Source organism: Myodes glareolus, chromosome 5, assembly GCF_982192425.1.
Source record: "Myodes glareolus chromosome 5, mMyoGla1.1, whole genome shotgun sequence".
Classification (NCBI taxonomy): Eukaryota; Metazoa; Chordata; class Mammalia; order Rodentia; family Cricetidae; genus Myodes; species Myodes glareolus.
The window spans coordinates 26,652,376-26,677,746 of record NC_142030.1 but is presented as its reverse complement, the minus strand read 5'-3'; the positions used below and the strand labels follow the sequence as shown (position 1 = coordinate 26,677,746).

The window sequence follows — 25,371 nt, the reverse complement described above, 5'->3', positions numbered from 1 at the left end:
TGCTCTTGGGATTCCTTAGTTGCCTGCAGATCTTTGAGCAGGGTTGAAAGAAAGCCAGGAGAGGGGTAGGGAAGGGTTTGGAGGGAGGAAAGGGAAGAGAGAAAGGTAACTATAATCTTTAAAAAAGACATTCAGATATACAGAAATGAACATTCAGAAATAAAAACATATACCTCTCTAGCTTATTTTACCATTTCCAAATAGATTGTGATAACTTCTCCCTGCGAGGAAGACGATGGAGTCAGCATTGTGCCATTGGAGAGGTGCAGAAAAGGAGGGCTGGCTAGGAATCACTGCCCTCAGGATCACAGGGTTGAAAGGCCCAAAGGGTTCTCGAAATTTGCCTCCTTGGCGGGTTAGCAGCCTGAGGATGGAGTGGCACTTGCCAAGGCTCTGGATGGCAGAACACTCTGAGGCCGCATCACTCCAGTCCCAGGTCCAGCAGACACCTAGGGGGAGGGTCAGCCTCTTTGGGCAGGGCCAGCAGAAGCCAGGAGCTATCACACACCACACTCAGTCTGATTGGGACACCTGGAAAACAGGCCTGACAGGGAGCACTGGGGGATGGGCGCTCACAGACAATGAGCACAGGGCCCATTGACAGTGAATTTGAGCGCTGTGGAGGACGCAGCGAGGACCTGGGCTGAGGCTCTACAGGTGCCTTTGCCTCTGTGCAGCACCGGGTTCACAGGCTTGCAGCTTCCTCCTCCGGAAACAGTACTGACTTGAGCGTGCTTCGTGGATCCAGAGAGACTGGGATGGTAATGCTTTCTGTTACCTCCACACTGGGGAGCCTCATTCCTCCCATTCTGGTAAGAACAGTGGTGCTCCTGAGTTTACAGACCTAGAGGCAAACCCGTAATCTCTCCATAGGCCCTGGTAGTCTGAGACCAGCCTACTCTAGTAATTTCGCAATATTACCATGACAGGCATGACAGGTACTGTGTATTGATTCTCATGCCCTGTACAGGTCCCTAAAGCTCCGGGACTTTTGGGGACTGGGATACTCTGTTGCAGCCGACCCACTACCCACCAGCTCTGTGGCCTCAATCGACCTTGCCAAGTCTCAGCCTTTTCCTTAGTGAAGTGCAATTCTCTCTTCTCAACCCCACCCAAGTCAGCCGGCGAACTCTGAGCCACGCTTAGAACCTGGAATAGTGGTGAAGTTACTTTGCTGGTACTGTTAGAGTACGTGGTTAATGCCAACAGAGCGTGTGCCCAGAGAGACACCCCAGGACTGGCAGCCGGAGTCCAGAAAGCGAGGGGCGGGGCCGAAGGCTACTCGTCGGTCTGGGGTGATCCGGCGCCCCGCCCCGCCCCCGCCCCGCCCTCTTGGGTGGGTCCTAAGGAGTCTTAATGCGCCCGCCCGCAGCACCGGGCCTCGGCCGCTGCCTGTCGCCGCTTGAGCCGCCGCTGGCTCTGCGTCTCTAGCCTCAGTGTCCTCGTCCTCGCCCGACCGCGCCATGGAAGGTTACCACAAGCCGGATCAGCAGAAGCTGCAGGCCCTGAAGGACACGGCCAATCGCCTGCGCATCAGCTCCATCCAGGCCACCACCGCGGCAGGCTCGGGGTGAGCGCGCGGTTCTGGCGGGGCGGGGAGCCGGGTCCCGTGGTCTCACCGGCTCCGTGTCGCGCAGCACGAAGTCGCCATGAGGGCGGAGGCGCGGTCAGATGGCGGAGCCTTCCGCCGCCGGGGTCGGCCGCGTGGGCCTCGCGAGCGCCTCCCGCCGGCCCGGGTTCCCCGGCTCCCGCTCCACCCGAGCGCGCCTCCGAGCTCCGCGGCTGCACCCGCGGGAGAACCTGGCGCACGTGTGGGCCCTAGCCCTCTCCACCAACCTGTTGGTTCCACTGACTTGCAGATGGGGAAACTGAGGTTTCGGGTTTATAGCAATTGTTCAAGGTCACAGCGAGAGTTGGCATTTGAGCCCTTGCAGTGTAAGCGGAAAATTGTGTCGAGAGTCCACCATTTTGCAGGAAACTCGGGGCCCACTCATCTCCGAGTCTTTAACCACGCTGCCCTCCTCGACGCTTATTCTTACTCCTGCCTTTTGTGGATTGGGGTCCTGCTTTGGATCCCGGCGCTGCTGAGGACTTCAGGGTGGGGGCGGGGAGGTGACTCGTGTTCGCTACACCCTGGGCTTGGGAAGAAAGACTAGAAAGGCAAGAACTGACCCGAGGCAGGAGGTTTGCAGAGCTTGTAGAATGAAGGAACGAGGCCCACACAGAAAGGGAAGTTCTGGGATAACGGTGTTTCCACACTGGGTGGTTTCAAGAAATTCTATGCTCTCCATCGGGCCTGGTGTGAAACCGCTAAAACGGAGATGTGGGCTTCGTGAAATGGTTTGGGGGACTGGGTTGGGAGTGTTCAGGAGCCCAACCAAGCTGTGAACTTGGAACAAAGACCAGAAGTCTGGATTCTGGCCAGTTCCATACAGGACATATTATTAAAGGAGTTAATCTCTCTGGCCTTTTAGCGTGGGTTCCTACTTACCCTACTCGTGCTTTGGAGACTGGAGTGTTCCCAGGTTTGGACTGAGAGCCCTTTGCCCACCGTATTTCCCCAGCATACTTTGGACCTGTTATCTCTCTTTGATTTAGGTCGTTGCCTGTGGTATAGGGTGTTCCCTGCCCAAGTAGAGACCTGACTTCCATCCACACTGTCGTCCTACGATTCCCTTCAGGTCTGAAGTCTAGTCGGAGAGGCGGAGCCTTAACTAACTGGTCCCTATGCAGGGGCGCATTTTGCAAAGCTGGATAAGCCCACAGACCTTGCCAAGATCAGGGAGCAGCTAAGTCGGTATTCCTGGAATGACACAGCATCCTTGATTCCTTTCTGATAATCAGTTTCTGATAATCAGTGAAGACGTTGAAAAACAGTGTGTTTAAGTGATCTGCTGTGTAGTACTGCCTGGTGTGGGCTGGTCTCTCAAAATCCTCTTAAGTTCGTGGCCATATCAGGCTGGAGAATGAATCAAGGGGCCGGGGAAAGGTACCCCTTGGAGAGAAATTAAGTAACATTTTCAGGTGTAAGGGGGCTTACTTCCGAAATGGGTGATCGCCAGCGGAAAAGGTTACAAACCGCTACAGTGTTACACTGACGTTTACATTGTAGCCCTAGGAGTTCACTGAACTCTGAAAGTATCCATGTACACAGTGGAAGAGGTGGGTATGTAAAACATACGTGTGTTTTGATGGGTGTGTTTGCGTGTTTGGATTTATTTTAGGTGCAGAAAAGTACTACTTGGAGAAGTGTTTTTCAGAAGGAAGTGACTTGCTTCTCAAGCTCTGTCACAAGAATGATTTTGAAATATGTGTGCAAAGAGTGTGTGTGTGTATAAAAAAATTTTCCAGGAAGGCTTGAGATGTGAATGTGTTTGGGGTTCCTGAATGCTTATTTGGAGACTCACTGCAAGTGCGTGGGGTCCAGCAAGTGCAGGCACCAAGTGAAGGCAGGCTCCGTACTGAAGTTCTGACCCAGTCAGTAGCAGCCAGCTGAACTGACCCACCCAATTAATGTGTCCCCATTTTCTGAGATAATTTGGTGTCTGGCAGAGAAAAAAAACACTTTGGTTCAGCCTTCACCGGCTGCCCATTGAGGCCGGACATGCTACCAGTTAGAATCCAGGCTGCTGATTTCAGGATGGCAAGTGGACAGTATAGTATCATCAGCCTTGGCTGCAGTAGACCCCACGAGGTCCCAGAAAGTCAGCACACTGGCCTCTGTGTGGGGAGCTGGGTGGACAGGCCATCCACAGAGGCCTTTGTGTTGAGGTAGCGCCCACAGTGGTGGAACTCTCTGGGGTCATCTTCTGCCACGTGCGGAGGCAGCTGTGTGGCAAGGGTCCAACTCATCCAAGCTTCAACTAAAGGGAATTCCAATGGCTTTGCCAGAAGTGGTCAGGTTGCTGAGGCTAGTGGTAAAAGTTCTCAGCCTTCACCTTGCAGGGTTAGGCTGTGTTAGCCAAACTGATGCACCACCATCAGGCCTGATTTAAAGAAGAAGTGGTCTGTGATTTCAGCTAGTCCCTTAGAGTTTCTGACCCACAGCTTTGGGGAGAGTACCTGGGAAGATAGGGTAGGCTCAGACCTGGCTTTTGAACTTGAGAAGATAGGTCTTTTCCATCTCCGTTCTGAACAGCAATGTCCTTGTCAGAAAGATCCTACCATTCTCTGAGCCTCAGTGTTCCATCTTTAAATGATGAGATCATAGATAGGTAGTTACTATAACAAGATAAGGGGGCAGTCTAACTTTATGAAGAAAAGTTTTTTCATTTGTTTATTTTAGTTTGGTTTTTTTTAGGGGGGTGGTTTTGGTTTTTTGAGACAGGGTTTCTCTGTGTAGTTTTGGAGCCTGTTCTGGAACTAGCTCTGTAGACCAGGCTGGCTTCATACTCACAGGAATCTGCCTGCCTTTGCCTCCCAAGTGCTGGCATTAAAGGCATATGCCACCAGCACCCGGTCTTGTTTGTTTTTTTTTTTTTCAGATTTCTTTATTTTATGTGAATGTTTTGCCTGTAGTACACATACATATCTATGAAAGTCAGAAGAGGCATTGGATCCCCTGGAACAGGAGTTATGGATGGTTGTGAAGCCACCATGTGGGTGCTGGGACTTGAACCTAGGTCCCTGGCAAGAGCAACAAGTCTGCTTTCCAGCCCAAAGAAAAGGTCATTGGTTTTTGGTTTGTTGTTGTTATTTAAACTTGTAGTTTTAGAAAGTTCAAGTAGCCTGTCCAGGTGAGGCCCATGGTGGGAATATGTATGAGAGGAAGAAACCCAGCAAAACAGGAAGTCAGAGAGCATACCCCCAGTTCCCCATTGACCTTCCAACGTTCTATAGCACATCTACACCCGGGTTCAAACCTCCTACATGTACCATATAACAGCATCCAAACCATGGCTTTCAAATTCAGGTCCCTCAGGAGTGAGACTGAGGGTTCAGAGTGAGCAGGCTCTGGGGTCCCTCCCCCCTGCTCAAGTGGTTGGGTCTATTTTCCTGTTCCCCGGCTCTGGCATTCAGAGTCATTCTGGGGACATGTGCCGAGGGCCTTCTCAAGACTCTAGTCCCCCTGTGTGACTCCTGCCCCTGCCTGACTTGAAGCTGAGGCAAGAGCAAAGTGGTTGGGATTGCCCCAGCAGCAGCAGCCTTTCTCAATTCAGGGTGAAGACACCTGGCAGCTCTTGGGTTCCTGGGCTCTTTGCCTGGGCGAGCCCTGAGTCAGCAGAGCTAACGGCCAGGGTTCCTTAAAGCTGAGAACAAGGTATGTGCACTAGATTAGGCTCTGCTGGGGACTGCCTTGTGGCTTCCTGTGAACGCAAACTGGTTCCCAGACTTGGCCTATTGTCTGCAGAGCCTGGATCCACAGAATCAGGAGCAGTTCTTTTCCCCCGGTGTCCACAACACCCCTGAGACCAGGGACCTGGACAGAGCTGGGGGTTTAGGTTGGGTGCTGTTGTATCTAGAGGTGAGGTAGAGCAGAACTCACACTGGGGCCTCTTGCTCAGAAGTTAGTTGCATGCATGAATGGAGAAAAGTGTGATGGACGAAGGCTGTGTGGCTTGGCTGGAAGTGTAGACTCCTGAGCACTGCTGTCCTTCCACTGACAGGTGAGTAACTGCTCCAAGGACGCGCACTATGCGGAGTGAAAGCTTTGAAATGTAGGCTTCTGATGCGTTTTGTTTTTGTGGAGTTAGAGAGTGGACCCGGAGCCAGGCAAGTGCTCTACCATTGAATTGTATTCACAGCTAATTCTGAGATTTTGTTGTCGTTTTTGGTTTTTGGTTCATTTGTTTATCCAGACAGGGTTTCTCTACGTAGCTCTGCCTGTCCTGGACCTCGCTTTGTAGACCAGGCTCGCCTTGAACTCAAATTCACCTACCTCTGCCTCTTGAGCTCCCGAGTGCTGGAATTAAAAGCGTGCATCACCACTACCCAGCTGATATATATATATATATATATATATATATATATATATATTTACACATACACACACACATATTTATGGTAATTTTAGTGAATTTATCACTTTTACTTTTAAGACATTCCCCAACAAAGGCCTGTCTTCTGCATCTGCCATTTTCTCCCTCCCCACACTGAGTCTGCTTTCCTGTCCTGTCTCTGTAAATTTAATTCTTCTGGATATTTTATCATAATGGAATTGGACAGAATGAGGTCTTTTGGGTCTGGCTTCTTTCACGTGACATACTATGTATATTTGTCCATGTGGTAGCATGACTTTTCATGCTTCATTTCTTTTTACAGACCCCTATTCCCTTGTATGTCACATTTTCTTGTTTCTGTCCTCCCTCTGCTGGTGGTAGGCACTGGATTTCTGGACAGTTCACTTGACTTCTGAAGACCCTGACAGCCTCAACCCCAAAATGAGAAGCACATTAGAGCTGATCTTTGGTGTCAGTACAGCTTTTAATCGAGCTGGTTTGGAAGAGGTGAGACAAAGATCTGAAGGAATGGTCTGAGGTCCAGAATCAGGTTCATTTTGGGTGAGAATCAGCTCACTGTTCGAGGGACTTCCAGCTGACACCCTGAATTTATTTAGAAACAAGGTCTTGCTATATAATCCTGCCTGGCCTGGAACTCACTATATACAGCAAGATAGCCTTGAACTCATGGGAAACAGTCTACCTCCCAAGTGCTGAGATCATAGGTGTGTGCTAACAAAATAAAAGGGGAGGGGCTATGTGCATACCGAGTGTGGCAAAACCCCTGTAATCCCAGCTCAGGGTGGAGTGCCCCAGGGAACCACTGATCAGTCTGTCTAGCCAGATTCAATGAGAGACCCTGTCTCAAAAACTAAAATGGGAAGCAATGGAGGGAGGCAACCTCTTTGTCTTTTCCTTATCTCCCATTCTCCCAGAAATGCACCCTGAATGCCCCTTTATTCTGCTGTTTTATAGTGTGCATAAATTACATTTTTATATATTCACAAACAATTATGCTCTGCTCTGCCTCATGCTGTTTGTGAGGTGACGCTGATGTTAGGTCTGTAAATGGTGGGTCACTCGTGGCCACTGCTGTATATATCCCTCTCTATTACATTCATCTGTTCTGTTGGTGCATGCAAGGGTTGGTTCCAGGTCATTCCTTGCTGTTTAACATGGGAACATTCTTGTTTGTTCCTCGGGGTGCACATGGAACATATGTTTCCATTCTTCTGTATATTCCTATACATGGGCTTGCTGGGTCTATGGGGCTCAGTGACCATCTGGTCTAGCTTAATTGGTGAATCTCAGGCCAAATTAACCAAGGGCCCCAGCACATGGGAAGCAGAGAGACAGGTGGATCTCTCTGTGAGTTCGAGGCCAGCCTGGTCTACAAAGTGAATTCCAGACCAGCCTGAGCTTTTACACAGAGAAACCCTGTCTTGAAGAACCAAAAGAATCTGCCAATGTGGAAAAACCACCAAGGCCATAGCCTGGCTCCTTCATGCACATATGCACACATGTGTGCAGCTGAGCACATCACACACAGATCTTTCTTCTGCTCTCTTTAAGCTCAGTCCACTTGTTTCCTGTACTCCCTTGGGTGTCCAGGTCTTTTCCTTTGTAGATTTTAAGCATTGGAGGCTGTCATGGTGAGGCCATGGTGAGTGCTTAGCCCCTCTGGTTTGTTCATTCCTTGAGAAATCTTGAGGCTCCTTGGGAGATCTTTGACCATTTCCTGTGGGGAAGCCCAAGAGCAGGAATGAATGTTAGAGAGGTAGAACCTTCCTGGAGAGGGGACCAAGGAAGCTTGTGTGTGTGTGTGTGTGTGTGTGTGTGTGTGTGTGTCAGGGGGGTCGGGGAAACATTGCACACTTTCTGGGTAAACTGAACTGGCCAATATTTTAAATATCCTCTTGGGCCAAGGCAGCAGTTTTTAACGAGCAGCTAAGTCTACTTGTAACTCCTGCGAGGCACAAATACCTCCGCCCCCACCCCACTTCTGCTCTGCACGCGTCTTCAGGTATATTCTCCGTGGCACCCACAGGCATCTGGTTCAGGCAGGCTGGACAGCAAGGAGAGTTCAGTCCTGAAGCCGCAGGTCCCTATGCTTCTGACCCCACAGATGTTCTAGAAATTTGGGCTTAAAAGTGGCCATCCTCTCTCAATGTTTGGCTCATTTCCTCTCTCTTGCCTGAAGTGACGGGTGAAGCAGAGTCCTGACCTGAGGGGGAGCAGTTGGAGACCCTGAGAGGTTTGGCCCCTTGTGTCTTTAGCCACGAGTGGCAGTGGCCAATCTACTGTGTACCTTTGCATTAGCTCTCACTGGGTCCCCCAAGCCCCTTCCCAGCATCCACATCCATAAACAAAAAAACTGAGCCTTGGGGAGGTGAGCCAACTAAGTCATACCTGCTACAGCATGCAGCCCATATTCCCTGCTCAGAAGTACATTGCTGTGGGCGATGCAGGGAGGACTGGGCTCCCTTTTTTTTTTTTTTTTTGCAGGGCTTTCTTAGTGGGACTTCAGCAGCAGCTGGCCAGGTGTATTGTAGGTATCCTCTTCCAGGGCTGAGCAAGGAAAGCTTGAATCAATGCTTTGTTCCACTTATCAACTTGGGGCATCTCTTGTAAATTCCTCACCTTCCTCCCTGTCTGCTGTGTGTGAGCTTGGGCATTCCTCCACCGCAGTCACACTCTGCTGTGTAATTTCTCAGGAGGACCTTAGCTTTGGACATGCTGGAGTGTTACCCTCTGGCCAGCAGGCAAGAGCCCTTGCCTCTATCTTGCTTCTTTGGGGCCTTCCTTCCCCACTGGGGCTTCCTCATGACAAGTCATGACATTTCTTTCCCATTCCCCCCCCTTAAATTTTTATTGCATTTATTTTTTAAAAAAAGATTTATTTTATTTTTAGGTGTGTGTATATGGGTATGCGTATGTGAGTGTAGGTGTCTGTGGAGGCCCAAAGGTGTCAGAACCTCTGGAGCTGGGGTTGGCTACAGGCAGCTCCTCATGTGGGTGCTGGATCAGAACTTGGATCTTATGGAAGAGCAGTATAAACTCTTTTACCTGCTGAGTCATCTTAGGAAAGGGACTGTACTCAAAGGGCAGGAAGGGCAGTTGGCCTGGGTGTTCTCAGCTGAAGTTGGTGCCGGAAACAAGGGATTAGGGTCCCCAGGAGACAAGCAAGAGTTTACATGTCCTCCCCTCCCTCTTTCCAGGTGTAGTGTCTTTCCCCCCTGACCAGGAGTTCATAGAGATGGTTAAGTATGAGGCTACTGTGTGTTGGGGATGTGGGAACTAAACCAGCATGGACAGTTCTGGATTCCTCTACTAACCTGTCTATGCTGGGAGCAATTTACCCCTAACCTGATAGGGACCCCAAGACGGGAGGAGGCTGCTGGTGTGTTCCCACCCAGGTTTGCATGTGCCCTTGGGCTTGGTATTGGCATGTTTTGTTTTAGTGTGAAGCATCTCGAACAATAGCATTAGGGCTGAGCGTGGCTGCATGTGGAGGAGGCTGTGTGACTTAAAGGAGTGTGGCTAGGCCAATTCTGCAGCTGGCCAGGAACTGTAGCCGTTGGCCCCACCTGCCCGCTGGCCCCGCTGGCCCCCTTCCTGGGTAGGGAAGAGGTCAACAAAGTGATCCTGTGAGGCCTGAACTAACCTGGCTTCTAGGATATGATCCTTATGCTTTCTAAAACCATTATTAGGCTATCAAAATAAGATTCTAAAATAGAGACCCTACCACTCCAGAACTGGAAGGGTGGGTCCTTGCTTTGCCAGCGCCCCCTCGGCTCTTATCCACAGACAGAAAGGGTTTTTATTTTTACAAGGATAGCCTTCTGTGGAAGACGAGCTTGTGTGTTGTGCATTTCTCAATGCCAGCTTTCAGAGCGTCCGTTCAGAAAACAAGAAAACTAAAGTCCACTGTTTCAGGTTTGCAAACCTTCCCTTACCCCTGTGCCCATGGCTCCAGTGGACCCTGGAGTGGGCAGAATGCTCCTTATAAGCAGGTGAATTCTGGGCAGTCTCTTTGGATGTGGCTCCTTGTTCGGTGGTGTAGGTACCATCTCTCAGCTAAGTCCTTAGATTCCCTCTAGAACTCCTAGGTAGGTACTGAGCTCCACCCTCCATACTGGGTACTCTTGGGAAAGTGTGGCCGTCTCTGGTACCCACTGGCCACTCTAGATGCTAAGTCACCAATAGTAGCCTCCTTGAAACCTGTACCATGTTTCTAAGGAGTGGGAGCCCATGGCTCTAATGAGCCAGGCCTGTATGAGTCTTCTCGGAGCAGGCATCCCCAGGCCCCTGACACGTGCCAGAGTAGATGTTGTAGGTCAGGGTCTACGGCCAGGATGCTCACGTCTGTCTTCTCTCCTCGGCCACAGCCATCCCACATCATGCTGCAGCGCCGCTGAGATCATGGCTGTCCTGTTTTTCCATACCATGCGCTACAAGGCCCTGGATCCCCGAAACCCTCACAATGATCGCTTTGTGCTCTCTAAGGTAAGAGCCCTGCTGCCAGCCACACCTACCTTTGGCTGGGCCCTGTGAGGACCCTGGAATGGTGCATGGTAGCTCAGCCCCAACCCATCCTTCCTTTACTACCTGTTTGTCCTGCTCCCCCATCTTGCCTTGTGCCGATCTGATAAATTGAATTTGAGCTAAAGAACCAATGCCCAGAATTAATGGGTTACTCTTCAGTAGCCTGGCACATAGAGAGACTAACAAAGAGGGATAGGCTACCGTGGAACCTGCACTTCTACTGGGTGTGGGCTCAGTTTTGATGGTGACAGGCAGCACTCGAATCCAGGTCTGGAGCTCCTGTGTCGCCTTCTGCCCAAGTCCCTCTGTGTTGTGCCAGCATTCTGAGGGCCAAAGTGTGCTCTCCTTGTGTGTGACAGTCCACTGCAGTTTGGGAGTATGGACACCCTGTGTTTCTTCTTCTAGTAAAAATCCACAATTACCCAAAATCCACCTGTCCTCTGGCCTGGCTCAGCAGCCTCTGGTTTCCTGAGGCAGGCTGTGGGGCTTAGAAGTCTGTCCAAGTATGTCCCATGCCAGAAACAGGGATTAGGGTGGCGGCTGCCTGCTGGGGTTTTGGACTTGTCCAGCTGCACAGCTGTACCCCCTGCACCTGTCATGGTGCCTCCCAATTTTGGACTGTGGGAACTTTGGGCTGAAAACCAAGAGTCTGGAGAGGAATGAAAGGGGAGAAGTGGCCTTCACTGACTTCCTCCTCTGAAATGGATATCCCGACTGGCCAGCTCAGCCAGGCCCAGGAGCTGCACATAAGGTGGGAATGGCCCCTGCAGCTCTGCCTCTGACCTCCTCCTTGTGCACGTCCCCACAGGGCCATGCAGCGCCCATCCTCTATGCAGTCTGGGCGGAAGCTGGCTTCCTGCCCGAGGCAGAGCTGCTGAACCTGAGGAAGATCAGCTCCGACTTGGATGGGCATCCTGTCCCGGTAAGTCACCCAACAGGGGGCCTCTTTGGTCTCTGCTCATCTTCCCCTTTCCTGTGCACAAACGGAAAGGAGAGAGGCAAAGGAGGTGATGGCAGAGTACTTGTGGTACCCTCAGTACCAGGTTGATCCCAGCACATGCTGGCATATCACAGGCACACTGTGGTGTAGGTATTGCTCGTGCTAAACCTCTCTGTGCACAATCTCTGTTCCCCTTCTCTAGTCACTTTGTGTGTTGAGCTGTGTTTACAGGTGAGGTGATGAGTCTCAGAGTGGTTTAGTTCCCAGCCTGAGGTCACACAGTTCACTGGAGGACAGGGCTTGGAATTGAACCCACTCCCATGGTGACTTTGCTGTCTGAATAAGAACTCAGACTCCAGAAGGACCTTCTGCAGGGGAGAGGGTCGCTGGTTCAGGGTGGAAATGTTGCCCTGTCTACTGTGGCCAGAGAAGCCAGGGTCTTAGGATGTGAGTTGGAAGCAAACAGTTCTTTTCCTGGCCCCTTGAATAACTGTGGATTCTCTTATGACAGAAACAAGCCTTCACCGATGTGGCCACTGGCTCCCTGGGCCAGGGCCTGGGAGCTGCTTGTGGAATGGCATACACAGGCAAATACTTCGACAAAGCCAGGTAACCCGCACTCCCTACTCCTACCCTTGATAATTTGGAGGGAGGTTCCTCAGTGGTCCAGGCCTAACCCCTCCCACATTGCCCCTGGCTTCTCTTCTTGCCTGACTGGGGCTAAGTAAAATAAACCTGTGCCCCCTTCTGCCCACGAAGCCCTGAAGATGGTGACATGGTCTGTAAACGATGGTTGCTCTGTCCCGTCCTGTTTCGCAGCCACTTCTAAATAATCACCCAGAGATTTAGAGGATGTTTAGCCTATACTTCAGGCTTATTACTAACTAGCTCTTACATTTAAATTAACCCATTTCTATTAATCTGTGTATTGCCACATGACCGTTGCTTTACTGGTCTGCTAGCATCTTGCTTCTTGGGTGACTGGCTCATGTCAGGAGTCAGGGAGAGACTCTGCCCTTTTCCCTGCAACTCTGCATGGATTTCCCGCTTAGCAGTATTCTGCCTTGCTATAGGACAAAGCAGCTTTTATTATCAACCAATGAGAGCAACATATATTCACAGCGTACAGAAGGGTTATCCACAGCATTGGCCAACACCCTTTTCAGATGATACAGAATCAGATGTAAGAGACCCTTCCAGAGTCTGGCTGTGAGACCAGGTTTGCACCCTGAGTACGTGGTGCCACCACATGCCCTCAGTCTAGTGCCTGGATCCTGGAGGTGTCAGAGAAGCCTGCCTCTCTACCCCCATGTCTGACTGGCACCAGGAAGCTTGGCCTGGGCTACTCTGGAAGGTTCCTGGGTCCTTGTCACCACCTCCCATCAGCTGGTGAAGAGACTGGTGGGTGGGTACAGCCTGGTTGCTGGGTTAGCTGTTCTGGACCAGGTGGTTTGTAGAACTCCAGTGCCCTCAGGACAGATTTCAGCCACTTGGTCTGCTGTGCACAGGCTGCGTCAAGGAAGTGAACAAGCTGCTAGGAATAACCACCGGTCCAAACAGTTCCTCCAGCCCGCCATGTGGGAACAAGACTGAGTGCCAGGCTTCACTAGAAGCCCCATTGAGGAGAGGGTGTGAGGTGTCACTGGGGAGAGCACTTACCTAGAGCCTCTGGCCTGACTCTGAATGTCCCAGGTGCCCTGTGGGCAAGGAGCTTCCTAGGAGGGCTGGAGGGCACTGGCCTACAGCCAGGAACATCCCACTTCCCTGTAGGTCAACCCTGCAGAAGAGAGGGCACAGCCAGATCCCTCTGGGGGCAGGTGGCTGCAGGAAGCCTGACTGCCTTGCCCACACACTGGGAAGCACCTGTTTGTGGCAAGTTCTTGCGGGGGGGGGGGGGGGCGGACGGGGTCTGGATCAGCTCTCTAGGAGAGCCCCAGCCCTTCCAGGACCCAACCCCTCAGTCCAGGGTCACCCACAACACAGCCTTCCTTGCAGTTCTTGGCCAAGCTTTAGGGCGAACATAGCTACACCCAGAAGTGACTCATTCTGAGGTAAAGTACACAGAATAAGGTGTATGCTTAAGAACCTTTTATCTGGCCTAGCGCCAGAGGTGTGAGTTAATTATTCCTACAGTTGCTTGAAGTAATTCCCTGGGAAGGAGTGTTTACTGACCTCGACATAATAGACCAAACCAGTATAGGGAGAAGGGCTTTAGTGGGTTCTCAGAGGCTGTGGTGGCTTAGAGCCAGGGTTAGCTGAGGCCTGGGGCCTCAGACAGTACTGTGTAGGGGATGGGGGTGTAGAGGTGAAGGGCCAGGGCACCGGGAGGTTATCAGGCCCAGCCAGGCACTCAGGGGTGGCATTCTGATAGAGACAAATAGGTTGCTGGCACTCTCTCCCTCAGTCTCTTTTAAAAGTTTTTGTTTTGTTTTGTTTTGAAGTATATTTATTCACCAGCAGTGATACAGTTAAACAAACAAACAAAAAACCAAGTTTTTCAGTTTTCAAATTCCTGGTATGTTGCCCTTTGAGATTCAGGGACAATCAGTCAGTGTCCCGGGCTTTCAAAATTCTAATATTTTAGACAAATGCCTCACAGTCTTCATACTCTTATTTGCGTAGCTAAAATACTTGTTTACCAGAGTAAAATACACTAAACTTAGTAGCACTTACAAAAAACTACAACCTAGAGTGATATTAAGTGGAAGACATAATGTAAAATTCAGGTCTCCTGAAAGATAACAGCTGCAGTAGAATTACATCTGGACCCTGCCTGTTTAGCACGAAGTTATAGAGCATTAATAACAAAAGAAGGATTAGCTCTCTGTTTTATTATTTATTTATAGTTCTAATTGCTGTGGCTAACCTTGAATTTGTGATCATCTGGCCTCGATTTCTTTCACAAGCGGCTGGAATTATAGGCACGCATCTCCAAGTCTGGCTCCCTTTCCTTTCCCTAATTTAAATCTAAGGATATATTTCTTCCACGTTAAGTCTTCATACAAGGATTTACAAATTTTTAGTCCTAATATACGTCCACATTCTGCTTTTTAAAACCCTAGACATCCCCCGTCCCCATTTGTCTGTGGCAGTGAGGAGGCGAATGTGCATGCCGTGGCAAGGCATGGAGGTCAGTGGATAGTTTGAGGACTTGAACTTAGTTGATCAGGCTTAGCATCAGATGCCTTCACCTGCTGAGCCCTAAAACATGCTCACAGTCTATCCTAGGCATTCCCTCAGGGTTAAACTAGCAAGAGCTGCTTTGGTGTCTACAATGCCCTGCCCTGTGGGCATCCCATAGACCAGTTAGCTCGTCTTGTTGGACATGCAAGATGGTTCCCATGAGTATTGACCTGACCTTTAGCTTCGTTTATGACTTCCCCTTTGCAGCCCCTGGCCCTTGTTTGTTGCTGTAGAGCTTTTATTTCTGTGATCTAAAGAGCAGAGCAAATAGGATCTATCAACATTAGGCTGGCATGCTGGGCAGTGTGAGCCTTTGATCCCTGCATTCAGGAGGCAGAGCATGTGGATCTCTGTAAGTCAAGGCTACATTGCGAGACCCTGTCTTAACTACAAAACAACAAATCACACGCATTAGGCAGGCACCTCTATCTGAAGCTAACCGGTTCTTGACTGGCCTAAGTCTTTGTGGTTTTAAGCCTGTCTCACATCTTTGGTTTTTCGCTGAGAGGGCGGGGAGGGGGGCCGGGGGGGGGCGGGCGGGACAAAGGCCTTGTCTAATTGAGTTAGCACTCCTGCGCTGAGTTACTCCTGTAGCCTCAACATCTTTGAATTTTTTTTAACTCTGATGTACAGAGTAAGTCTGATATTGACCATTCTGTCAGTGACTGGGTGCCTTCTTAGTTTACAGCCTCACGAGAGCTGTACTGAGACGGGTACTCAAGTGAATCACAGTATAGCACCAATCCCTAGCATTGGACAGGTCTGGCATCTCCAGCTAGGTCCCCTCATAGATTCCCAGCATCTCAGGACTTTAGGATATCCTCCTCTCCTTAGTCTTTTAACCCTGTGGGGCCAGCCTTGTCTCTGTCTCCAATCTTAAAGTGTAAAACTATGCTGTGACCCTGCTTGGCTCCAGTCTGACTTTGTGGAAGTGGGTGGGCATGGGACACAGCCATTCAGCCTCCTTAGAAACTCTTTCTGGAGGTCCTTTTGAGGAGCTCCTTTGAGGTGTTTGGGCCCCTGGTAACCTTAGGTTTGAGGAAAACCATGGTCCAGAAAAGCATGTGTCTGAAATGTGGGCCCTTTGGGCCAGGGTACCTGTGACCCCACCTAGTAGATGGCTCTCAAGAAAAACCCCAGCCAGGGAAGCTTACAGAAAGTTCTCTGGCCTGTTGGCTAAGGAAGTGCTGAGTCATGCTGACAGCTCTGGCTGCCTGGCTCTTGGCCTGCGTGTAGTCAGTCTGGGGATTCAAACTGCTGTCAGGAACGGCTAAGGGGTGTATATCCTCTGTGAGCCTGGCCAGGCAGAACCACACAGCTGAACGCAGGGCAAGGTGAAGGGTATTCCCCCCCCCCCCATGTGTTTTCCTATATAGCAAGCTGGACAGTCCAGGACACAGATATGTAACCTTCAGACACAAGTCCTTTGGCAGATCTGAATGTTTTCCTGTCCTCTGTGGATCTGGGGAATTCATCTTAGGGAGGTCACTCAGCTCAGGGCCCAGCACCAACCATGAGCAGACCCATGATGGAGGGAGGCAGTTACTCCTGGCTATATCACCTCCACAGCCTCACCTCTCCGGGCTAGGGGTTCTCTGAGCCAGCCCCCTGCCTCACTCCACTTCCACCCCACCCTCCCAGGGGGCCAACAGAGCTTAGTAATGTATGCTGATTTCATGCTCTTACCTTCACACCTGGCTTTGAGATGCTCACATTGGTCTGTGTTGAGGGCAGAAAGCTCCACTGGAGAAAGGCCGAGGACAAGAGAGCCTACCCATGAGGCACCTGGACCCTATGCTGAGTAGCTGAGCCTGTTCTCTTCCCCCAGGTGGAACGAGCCTGGTTTCCAAGGTCCCATCTGTCCTACTCTGGGGTGGCAGGGGAGTCGGGGGTAGGGAGCTGTTGGCTTGCTCTCCAGACTGTTCAACCTTGTAATTCTTTCCCCAACAGCCCCAACTCTGATTCTTACTGCCCATCATCTGAGCAGCTAGTCCTCTGGCTCCTAGCAGCTTACTTGTGGAGAGTGGGCTAGGCATTAGGGTCCTAGTGACGCTATTGACCTAGCCGTGTCCCCGCTGCCTGCTCTACGTAGCCATCTGTGTCTGGCTGTGCCTCTGTCTCGTAGGTTTCTTGGGAGGGTGGTATTGAGGGTCTCATTCTCCACTTGCCTTTTGTCCACAGCTACCGCGTCTATTGCATGCTGGGAGATGGGGAAGTGTCCGAGGGCTCTGTCTGGGAGGCCATGGCCTTTGCCGGAATTTACAAGCTGGACAACCTCGTTGCCATTTTTGACATCAACCGTCTGGGCCAGAGTGACCCAGCCCCACTGCAGCACCAGGTGGACATCTACCAGAAGCGCTGTGAGGCCTTTGGGTATGTGTGAGGCCTGAGAATGCAAGCTTTTTAAAGCAAGCTTATTTTCGTGGTTGCATAACTCATCACCTAGATGCTAGTCTGTTTACAGGGGAAGAGTCCACAGGTGTACATAGGCTCAGTCCATGAGGCTGAAGGACATTAGCAAAAGTGAACATGAGTTGGCTAGTCCAACCCCAGCATCCTGGAAGGTAGGAGCAGGCTTCCTCACTAGTGAAATAGTATCAGGTTTTCTGAACTTCCCACTTCAACCTTCAAGGACAATGAGTTCAGAATCAAATGTTGTGAAACAGGGAAGGTCGGTGCCAGCCTGAGGGCTTCCCGCCTCATCATTTCTCCTCAGCCCCAAAGACAAGAGATTGGAGATTCTAAGGTGCCCTATGGCTGAGGAGGCTATGGAGGACGGCTGGCTGGGAAGCAAGCTGGGCTGGGGAAACGTGGGGCTTGAGAGCCTTGGGTGGGGTGCTCATGGCTGCCCTTTGCAGTGAATTGTGTGGTTCTCAATGAGAACACCTGTCGAGGTTGTCTTGGCCTTACAAAGGGGAAAGGGGGGGTTAGGAATATTCTCTCTGTTGGGCAGATAAGGTGCCTATACAGGGTTTCCCCCAAGATTGTACCAGTTTGGAAACTTGAGTATAATCCTGGCAATAGCCCCTGGGGTCTGTGTCTGTAAATCCTTGTGTCCTCATACAACTCGCATTATGACTTTGGACAAAATACCGTGTGTGTCTCTGTGTGTGCACACATGTGATACTGAAGGATGGAATCAGGACCTCACATGTTTGGCAAGCACTAATACCACAGAGCTACATCTTTGGTCTACTGCCATCTTTATTAATAACCCAAAAGGTGGTAGTGAGGGCATAGCTCAATAGTAAAGCCCTTGCCAAGCATGCACACGGCTCTGGGTTCAGTCCCCAATGGTATTCAGGTTCACAGAGATGTCCCAGCTCCTTGACAGAGGTTAGAGAACACGGTTGAGTGTTTCAAAGTTTGAAGCATCTGTGGAGAAATCGGGTGGACACTGAGCCAAACATTTTATTAATCTAATAACAGGTGCGTTCCAAACTCAGTGCATTGTCTCCAAAACATCTCTTAGTAGGAAATGAGTGGATCAAGACAAGAGGACAGTGAATGACCTAAGCACTGAATTATTTGAAAGGAGGGAAATTAAAAGTAACCAAAGGAGGCAGAATAATGTAGGGAAAAGAAGGAAGTCCAGATTGGAAACAGTAGTGTCTTAGACTTTGCAGCTGGAGTAAGCTATGGGGTGGCATGCAGGCAAGCTCCTAGATGCTGGGCCATATCTTTTCCTGAGGGCTTTTGTGGGTACTCTGGCACCTGGCTGCCCCTTACCCTGTGCCACCTCTCTCCCCAGTTGGCATGCCATCATCGTGGATGGACACAGCGTGGAGGAGCTGTGCAAGGCCTTTGGCCAGGCTAAGCACCAACCGACAGCCATCATCGCCAAGACCTTCAAGGGCCGTGGGATCACAGGTCTGTGTGTGTTCCTCATCCCCATAGAGACCCTTGTGCCTGGAGAAACGCCTGCTCTTGGTCATCTTCCTAAAGTGACTGGTCTCAACTGAGCTATGTAGACAGGCAGACGTTTCCTTAGTGAGACAGCTCCTCTACCCTACCTTAGTATACGGTGTCATTTAATGGAGTGTTTCTGCCAGCTCCAGCCATCCGCCCTGGGTTGCAGCATAGCCTGGAACTGTACAGCCCAGGAGCTCCTGGAAAGACCTGAATTCCTCCCCAAGGAAGTAGTGCACTGGGGAGAGGCCTCCCTTCACCGGGCTGTATACAATGGTGCCCTGCTTGAGAATGAAGCGAGCATAGTCCCTCCTCAACACCCAGGGGTGAACCCCAGATGTCAAGGCCTTGTTTAACCCTTGCCTACTTTAAAGATGGAGGAACATCAGGCCATACGTAATTAGAGACAATGAGACATCTCATCTCACTTCTGATGGTTGTGATAAAAAGGACAGAAGAGAACCAGGAATGTGGCCCGTACCTGCCCTTGGGTGGTGGAGGCAGAAGAGAGCAAGGTCACCCTCGGCTGCTTAATGAGCCTTAGGCCAACATAGGTTATGTGAGACTGCCCCAAAAGGAAAAGGGGACTGGCGAGATGCCAGGGTAGTTAAAGGTGCCTGCTGCTACCAAGTCGGCCGATTTGAGTTAATCCCTGGAACCAACATGGAGGTTCAGGTTTGGGGGTGCCTCAGACTGCCTGGTACTGACTGCGAGGGTTGATCTGTTCTTGGATCTCCTTAGGCTGCAGTGACATAAGATGCCTCACTGGTCCCCATAAGTAAAGCTCAGAGGGGATGGGAGGGCTGCAGTCTTGCTCACAAATGTGTTCGATAAACTTATATCATATAAAAGTATTCTCTCCCTTCCGACCGTCAGCTTCATCTCCTACCAGGGATTCCTCCGTACTCACTGCAAAACTGAGTTCTCCAGCATGGCCTGCAGAGTCTGGGGCAGGGGTCTATGGGACAGTGGCAAAGGGGCTACACATCTGCCCATGCTCGGCTCCTCCTCTTCTGTCCCTAATGATGTCCCGTTCTCCTTTTCTGTGACACCACCATCCCCAGGATTATCCTCTGTGGACATCCTGCCTGACGACGTCTCTCTTCTCCGGTTGTACCCACAGGGATCGAAGACAAGGAGTCATGGCATGGGAAGCCCCTCCCCAAAAACATGGCTGATCAGATTATCCAGGAGATTTACAGCCAGATCCAGAGCAAAAAGAAGATCCTGGCCACGCCCCCTCAGGAGGATGCCCCTTCAGTGGACATTGCCAACATCCGCATGCCCACCCCGCCCAGCTACAAAGTGGGGGACAAGGTATCTAGTTGGCTTTTTTGTGAAATGGAAAGAGTTGGGATGGGGCTGGTTCTTTAGTTTCCTTAGGTCTAAGTCAAGAAGCCTCCAGAGGTCTGGAAGGAATGAGTCAGTGGCAAAGGGGGAAGCTCAGGCTCCTGTCTGCTCCTGATGGAGGAGTTATGTACCTGCAGGGGCTCAGAGAGGGCCAGGGACTTACCCTTGGTCACACAGTAAACTTCTCGTTGAAAAGACTGCAGACTTCAGGACTCCTTTGTGGTCTGGTAGAAGCTAGTGTTAGTCTGTGCTTTGCCCTGAGTAAAGCCCTTCATACAGCCTGTGGCCTTCTGATATCCAGGCCTTTGGTCTTGTGTTTTGGCCATTTCCAGGTCTCGCTGGGCTTTTTGTTCTGTCTCCCTTTCTGTGTTGTTGTTTTTAGTTTCTTGACGCCAACTTTCACTGTGTATAGCCCAGACTTGGCCTTAAATTCAACATACTCTTGCCTTCGCCTCCCTGGTGCTGGAATTAAAGGCATGAGCTGCTGCCGTGCCCAGCCTCCTCCCGTTTTTATAGTCCCTCAGATGCTTCAGACCTGCACACACCTCGGTGGTACTCAGAGCCTTCGTTCCTCCCCACAGATAGCCACCCGGAAGGCCTATGGACAGGCCCTTGCCAAGCTGGGTCACGCCAGTGACCGCATCATTGCCCTGGACGGGGACACCAAAAATTCCACCTTCTCAGAGATCTTCAAAAAAGAGCACCCAGACCGTTTCATTGAGTGCTACATTGCTGAACAAAACATGGTAGGTGCTGGAGTAGCTGAGGGGTACAGCCAGCCACAGCTGCAGAACCACCATGATGCGGGTGGGGGCAAGATGGAGTCCTCTTCCTCCCTGGGGCAGCCATATTGGCAATGCCAACTGCCAGCTATGGGCCAGCTCAGAGAAACCACAGGAGCGACCTTTGTTCTTGAACAGCCACTTTGGGGGTGATTATTTCCAAGAGACGGTTACACATGGAGGGTCTTGTACGTAGGACAGGTATGGTGGTAAAGGAACCTGCTGGTCTATAGAACCCTTTTTTTCTTTTAAGATGGGCTCTCATTAGTTCAGACTGCCCTAGATTTCAGTGTGTAGCTAAGGATAGCCTTCAATTCCAAATCCTCCTATATTCTGAGTGCTGGAATTGCAAACTGCCACTATACCTGGTGTCAAAATGATTTTTCTTCCACAACTTTCATAGATACGCATAACAGATACCCATAACAGACATACATACACTTTCATATTCTCAAGTCTTTGTACAAACACTTAACACTTTCTCCAATATAGGTTACACAAAGTATTTATAACATAGTTATTATAGCTATTTCTATTTTACAGATAATGAACACATTAAAATTCTTAACTCACTATTAAAGAAGAAAAGGAAATTAACCAAGCAAATGTAGTAGCAATCTCAGGAGAAAAACCTGTTCTGCCCTATTATAACACTTGTTGACTGTATTGTGCATTGAAGAAAGATGATTTTGAGAAGTTTTGGGATGACTATTAACAGATTGTAGGCATACAGAAGTCTCACGTGAGTTAGCATGCTAGGATCACAGGCTCTTCTACTTCCCACATGTGGCCTCGGGAGGGCTCTGGGCTCCCTGCGTCTTCAGGGCTGACCTGCCCTTCCTGTCCTCAGGTGAGCATTGCTGTGGGCTGTGCCACACGCGACAGGACGGTGCCCTTCTGCAGCACTTTCGCGGCCTTCTTTACGCGGGCCTTCGACCAGATTCGCATGGCGGCCATCTCTGAGAGCAACATCAACCTCTGTGGCTCCCACTGTGGCGTGTCCATTGGTGAGCTGAGGCCAGACGCTACACCCAGTACCTTCCTTGCCTTAGATCAGGGGATGTGAGGGGTTGGGGCCAGGGTGCCAATCTTCTTCTCTTCAATACCCCAGGAGAAGATGGGCCCTCTCAGATGGCCCTGGAAGACCTGGCCATGTTTCGGTCGATCCCCATGTCAACTGTCTTTTACCCGAGCGACGGAGTGGCGACAGAGAAGGCAGTGGAACTAGCAGCCAATACGAAGGTTAGTTATGTGGCCCTTCTTTCTGAAACTAGCTCTTCCATAGAGAGACTGAAGTGGGGGGCCAGCACAGAGAGTCGGTCACCGGATGCCCAGGGAGGCATTTTCTGACCTTGTCCCTGGTGTTTGTATAGCTTAAAGAAACAAGGCCAGGGGCTAAAGAGATGGCTCAGAGGTTAAGAGCCTTGCCTGCTCTTCCAAAGGTCCTGAGTTCAATTCCCAGCAACCACATGGTGGCTCACAACCATCTGTAATGGGGTCTGGTGCCCTCTTCTGGCCTTCAGGCATACACACATACATAATAAATAAAAAAATATTAAAAGAAAGAAAGAAAGAAAAGAAACAAGGCCAGGAAGAACACCGCTCTCGGTGCTTCATGGCGGTGATGGCCAGATGATCAACACCTGCCGGTTTGACAGCTGCTGATGCTTGCCCTCTTTGAGCTGAGGAACAGAGTAAATTGAGCCTCATGGTTCAGATCAAGAGCTGCCTGACAGACTAGCATGGGGTTTCCCATTTCTCTCCTGAGATCAGGGTCGGGCCCTACTGAGGCGTTCTGGGGGGTAGCACCACTGAGAGGTCGGGAGAGTCCCCCATCTTGCTTGTAGTCTGAGATTAGCTAAGCTGAGGCTGCCTCTCATGTGCTTAGAGGTCCAGCCACGGAGACCAAGCCCCAGCTCCTGGCTGTAGCAGCTGGGACACAATGACTGTAGTTTATCATCGACTGGAGGCTGGAGGGGGCTCGCACCTAGTGGCCCTCTAGAAAACTCCCCCTCTGTCATAGGACAGGTCTACGTGCTGTCCTGTAATTCTCAGTTTATCTGTTCCACTCTCAGGGCATCTGTTTCATCCGGACCAGCCGCCCCGAAAATGCTATCATCTACAGTAACAATGAGGATTTCCAGGTTGGCCAAGCCAAGGTCAGTGCCCTTCGGTCCGAGGGAACCCCGGGGAGCCACCAACTGCTGCTCCCACTACCAGACCCTACTCTGGACCATAGTCTGAACTTCACTGTCCCCTTGTCACCCCCAGGTGGTTCTGAAGAGCAAAGATGACCAGGTCACAGTGATCGGAGCCGGTGTGACTCTGCATGAGGCCTTGGCTGCTGCAGAGCTGCTGAAGAAAGGTGAGGAGAAAGGGACCCAGGCGGGCTCCAGACTGAGGGCTGTCTATGTGTTCTGTGCTGAGGGTTACTCAGAATCTCATCTAGTTAAATGATGGCCAGTCACTGAAGCCACCCTTTGAGTCATTCCGCCATGTCCAGCGAGACGCTGAGTTCTACAACCTCTGGTCCCAGCGTATCTTATCAGAGGCCAGGGAGCCTGACAATGGGACTGGAATCACAGCTCAGTCAAGCCCTAGTTAAATAAATTACTCACCATTCTTGTGCCTCTGTTTGCCCATCTGTAAACTGGTCCTTAGCCTTTGGGACTATCCTGAGGCCTTAGGTGTGACTTTGCCTTAGCATTATTATTATAGGTATTAATGTCAGCTAGTGATATCATAGGGCAGGCATTAACCTCTAATAGTATCACTTCTCAAGATGTGATCAGGAAGTGAAGGGTGGTAGGTAGTTCAGTTTGGTGCCTTCAGAGTGGCCTGTGCAGTTTGCGGGGCAAACAGGACTGAGGCTGTAGCATGGGTCTCCCAGAGGGCACTGGTAAGCAAAGCCTCAACAGTGAGGACAAGGGGACAGACAGCCCCAGAGAGTAGTTCTTCTAGGCCAGTAGCTATGAGACAATCTCGGAGACACCCTACTCAGGGTAAGGGGACCCTGAAGTTCCCCGACAGGGCGTGGCACAGTGGGCGGCTGTTCTCTTAGCTGTACCCTGGTCTTCCCTCACAGACAAGATCAGTATCCGTGTGCTGGACCCCTTCACCATCAAGCCCCTGGACAGGAAGCTTATTCTTGACTGTGCCCGTGCGACCAAAGGCAGGATCCTCACCGTGGAGGATCACTACTATGAAGGTAACTGGACTGCACCAGACTGGATGGGGAAGGCTAAAGAAAGGGGCAGGACCAGGGAGCCAAGGGGTAGACAGTACATTAAATCCCTCTGCCTTTGACATTCTCAGCCCTGGCAAGGGTTCATGGAGCTTAGCCAGTCCACAGCTGTGAGTTAGCTGGGTCCCTAAGCCAAAGCCCTCAGAAGAGGCCAAGTACCAGCTGTGCTGGCGTAAGGTTGTGCATTTCTGGCTACATACAGAATGTCATCTTTGGTCCTTTCAAAGCAGATCCTACAAGCACCTGCCTCATTTCTTAGAGGTGTCTCCGGGGAAGATGTGAGCTTAGACTCTAAGGTCAAGTCCATAACTTGGGGTCAAGCTGCCCTCCACCACGTGTGCACACACATACTAAATAAAAAATAAATGTTTAAAAACTAAAGGAGCTGGAAAGATTCGGCAGTCTGCCAGAGGGCTTTGGTTCGATCCCCAGCATCCACACAGTCATTCACAACCATCTAGAACTCCTATTCCAGAGGACCAATTAAAAAAAGATGTTCCATGGGCACATTTTTTTTCAATTTTCTTTTTTTTTTTTGTTTTGATTTTTATTGAGCTCTACATTTTTCTCTGCTCTCCTCCCTGCCTCTTCCCTCTTTAACCTTCCCCCAAAGTCCCCATGCTCAATGGGCACATTTTTAAAAAGGTTTGGATTTTTTGTTTTTTTGGTTTTTTTTTTTTTTTTTTTTTTTTTTTTTAGTTGTGTAAAGCTCAGTGTCCTGGCAATCAATGTCCCTTTAAATCCCAGCACTCAGGAGGCAAAGATGGGTGAATCTTTGTGAATTCAAGGTCACCTTGATTTACATAGAGAGTTCTCAACCAGCCAAAGCTACAAACAAAAATGGATGTAGGGCTCAGTTGGTAGAGTCCTTGCCTAGGGTGCATGAAGTCTTGGGTTCCATTCCCAGTACTGCATAATCGGGCAGGTGGCTTATACTTGTAATCCCAACACTCTGGGGGTAGAATTAAAAGAATGAGAAGCTCAAGGCCTTCCTAGACTGGTCAGTTTGAGGCTCTCCTGAGCTATCTCAGGAAAAGCCAGATCGAAGTATACATTTGAACTTGGAATAAGTATTGAGTACTATGATGGATTAGTGATGTCTGCTCTGGCAAGGGGAGGGGACATGTGCAGCCTTTGCCACCTTGGGCTCGGACTGAGACCCATCTGACTTTCCTTTCTCAGGTGGCATAGGTGAGGCCGTGTCTGCCGCAGTCGTGGGCGAACCCGGAGTCACTGTCACCCGCCTGGCTGTTAGCCAAGTGCCAAGAAGTGGGAAGCCAGCTGAGCTGCTGAAGATGTTTGGTATTGACAAGGATGCCATTGTGCAAGCTGTGAAGGGCCTTGTTACCAAGGGCTAGGGAGAGCCCTGGAAAGGCCTGGGGTGCTGGGTGGGAGAACCGTACATTCCTGCAAGGTTCTAGCAAGGTGCTGAGAAGCGTACTAAGAAGAGACGTAAATATATGTTTTGAGAAAAACTAA

The 25,371-nt window shown here is 50.5% G+C and overlaps 1 protein-coding gene across 1 annotated transcript; it reads left to right on the top strand.

Moving 5' to 3' along the window:
• Window positions 1–1,364: 1,364 nt before the first annotated feature.
• Tkt (transketolase) lies at window positions 1,365–25,371 on the top strand. The gene is made up of 14 exons (XM_048420839.3): window positions 1,365–1,570; window positions 10,328–10,445; window positions 11,293–11,406; window positions 11,936–12,033; window positions 16,789–16,980; window positions 18,359–18,477; window positions 19,640–19,833; window positions 20,448–20,612; window positions 21,499–21,655; window positions 21,760–21,890; window positions 22,724–22,807; window positions 22,920–23,013; window positions 23,734–23,856; window positions 25,075–25,371. The coding sequence occupies exons 1-14, from the start codon at window positions 1,464–1,466 to the stop codon at window positions 25,248–25,250; spliced, it is 1,872 nt and encodes a 623-aa protein (XP_048276796.1). The 5' UTR covers window positions 1,365–1,463; the 3' UTR covers window positions 25,251–25,371.

What these genes read in the sequence shown, in the direction of transcription:
- Tkt (XM_048420839.3), top strand. Translation starts at nt 1,464, where the DNA reads ATGGAAGGTTACCACAAGCCGGATCAGCAGAAGCTGCAGGCCCTGAAG. An exon ending in TGCAGAGCTGCTGAAGAAAG is followed by an intron (nt 23,014 to 23,733) that starts GTGAGGAGAAAG and finishes CTTCCCTCACAG; the next exon opens with ACAAGATCAGTATCCGTGTG. An exon ending in GGAGGATCACTACTATGAAG is followed by an intron (nt 23,857 to 25,074) that starts GTAACTGGACTG and finishes TTCCTTTCTCAG; the next exon opens with GTGGCATAGGTGAGGCCGTG.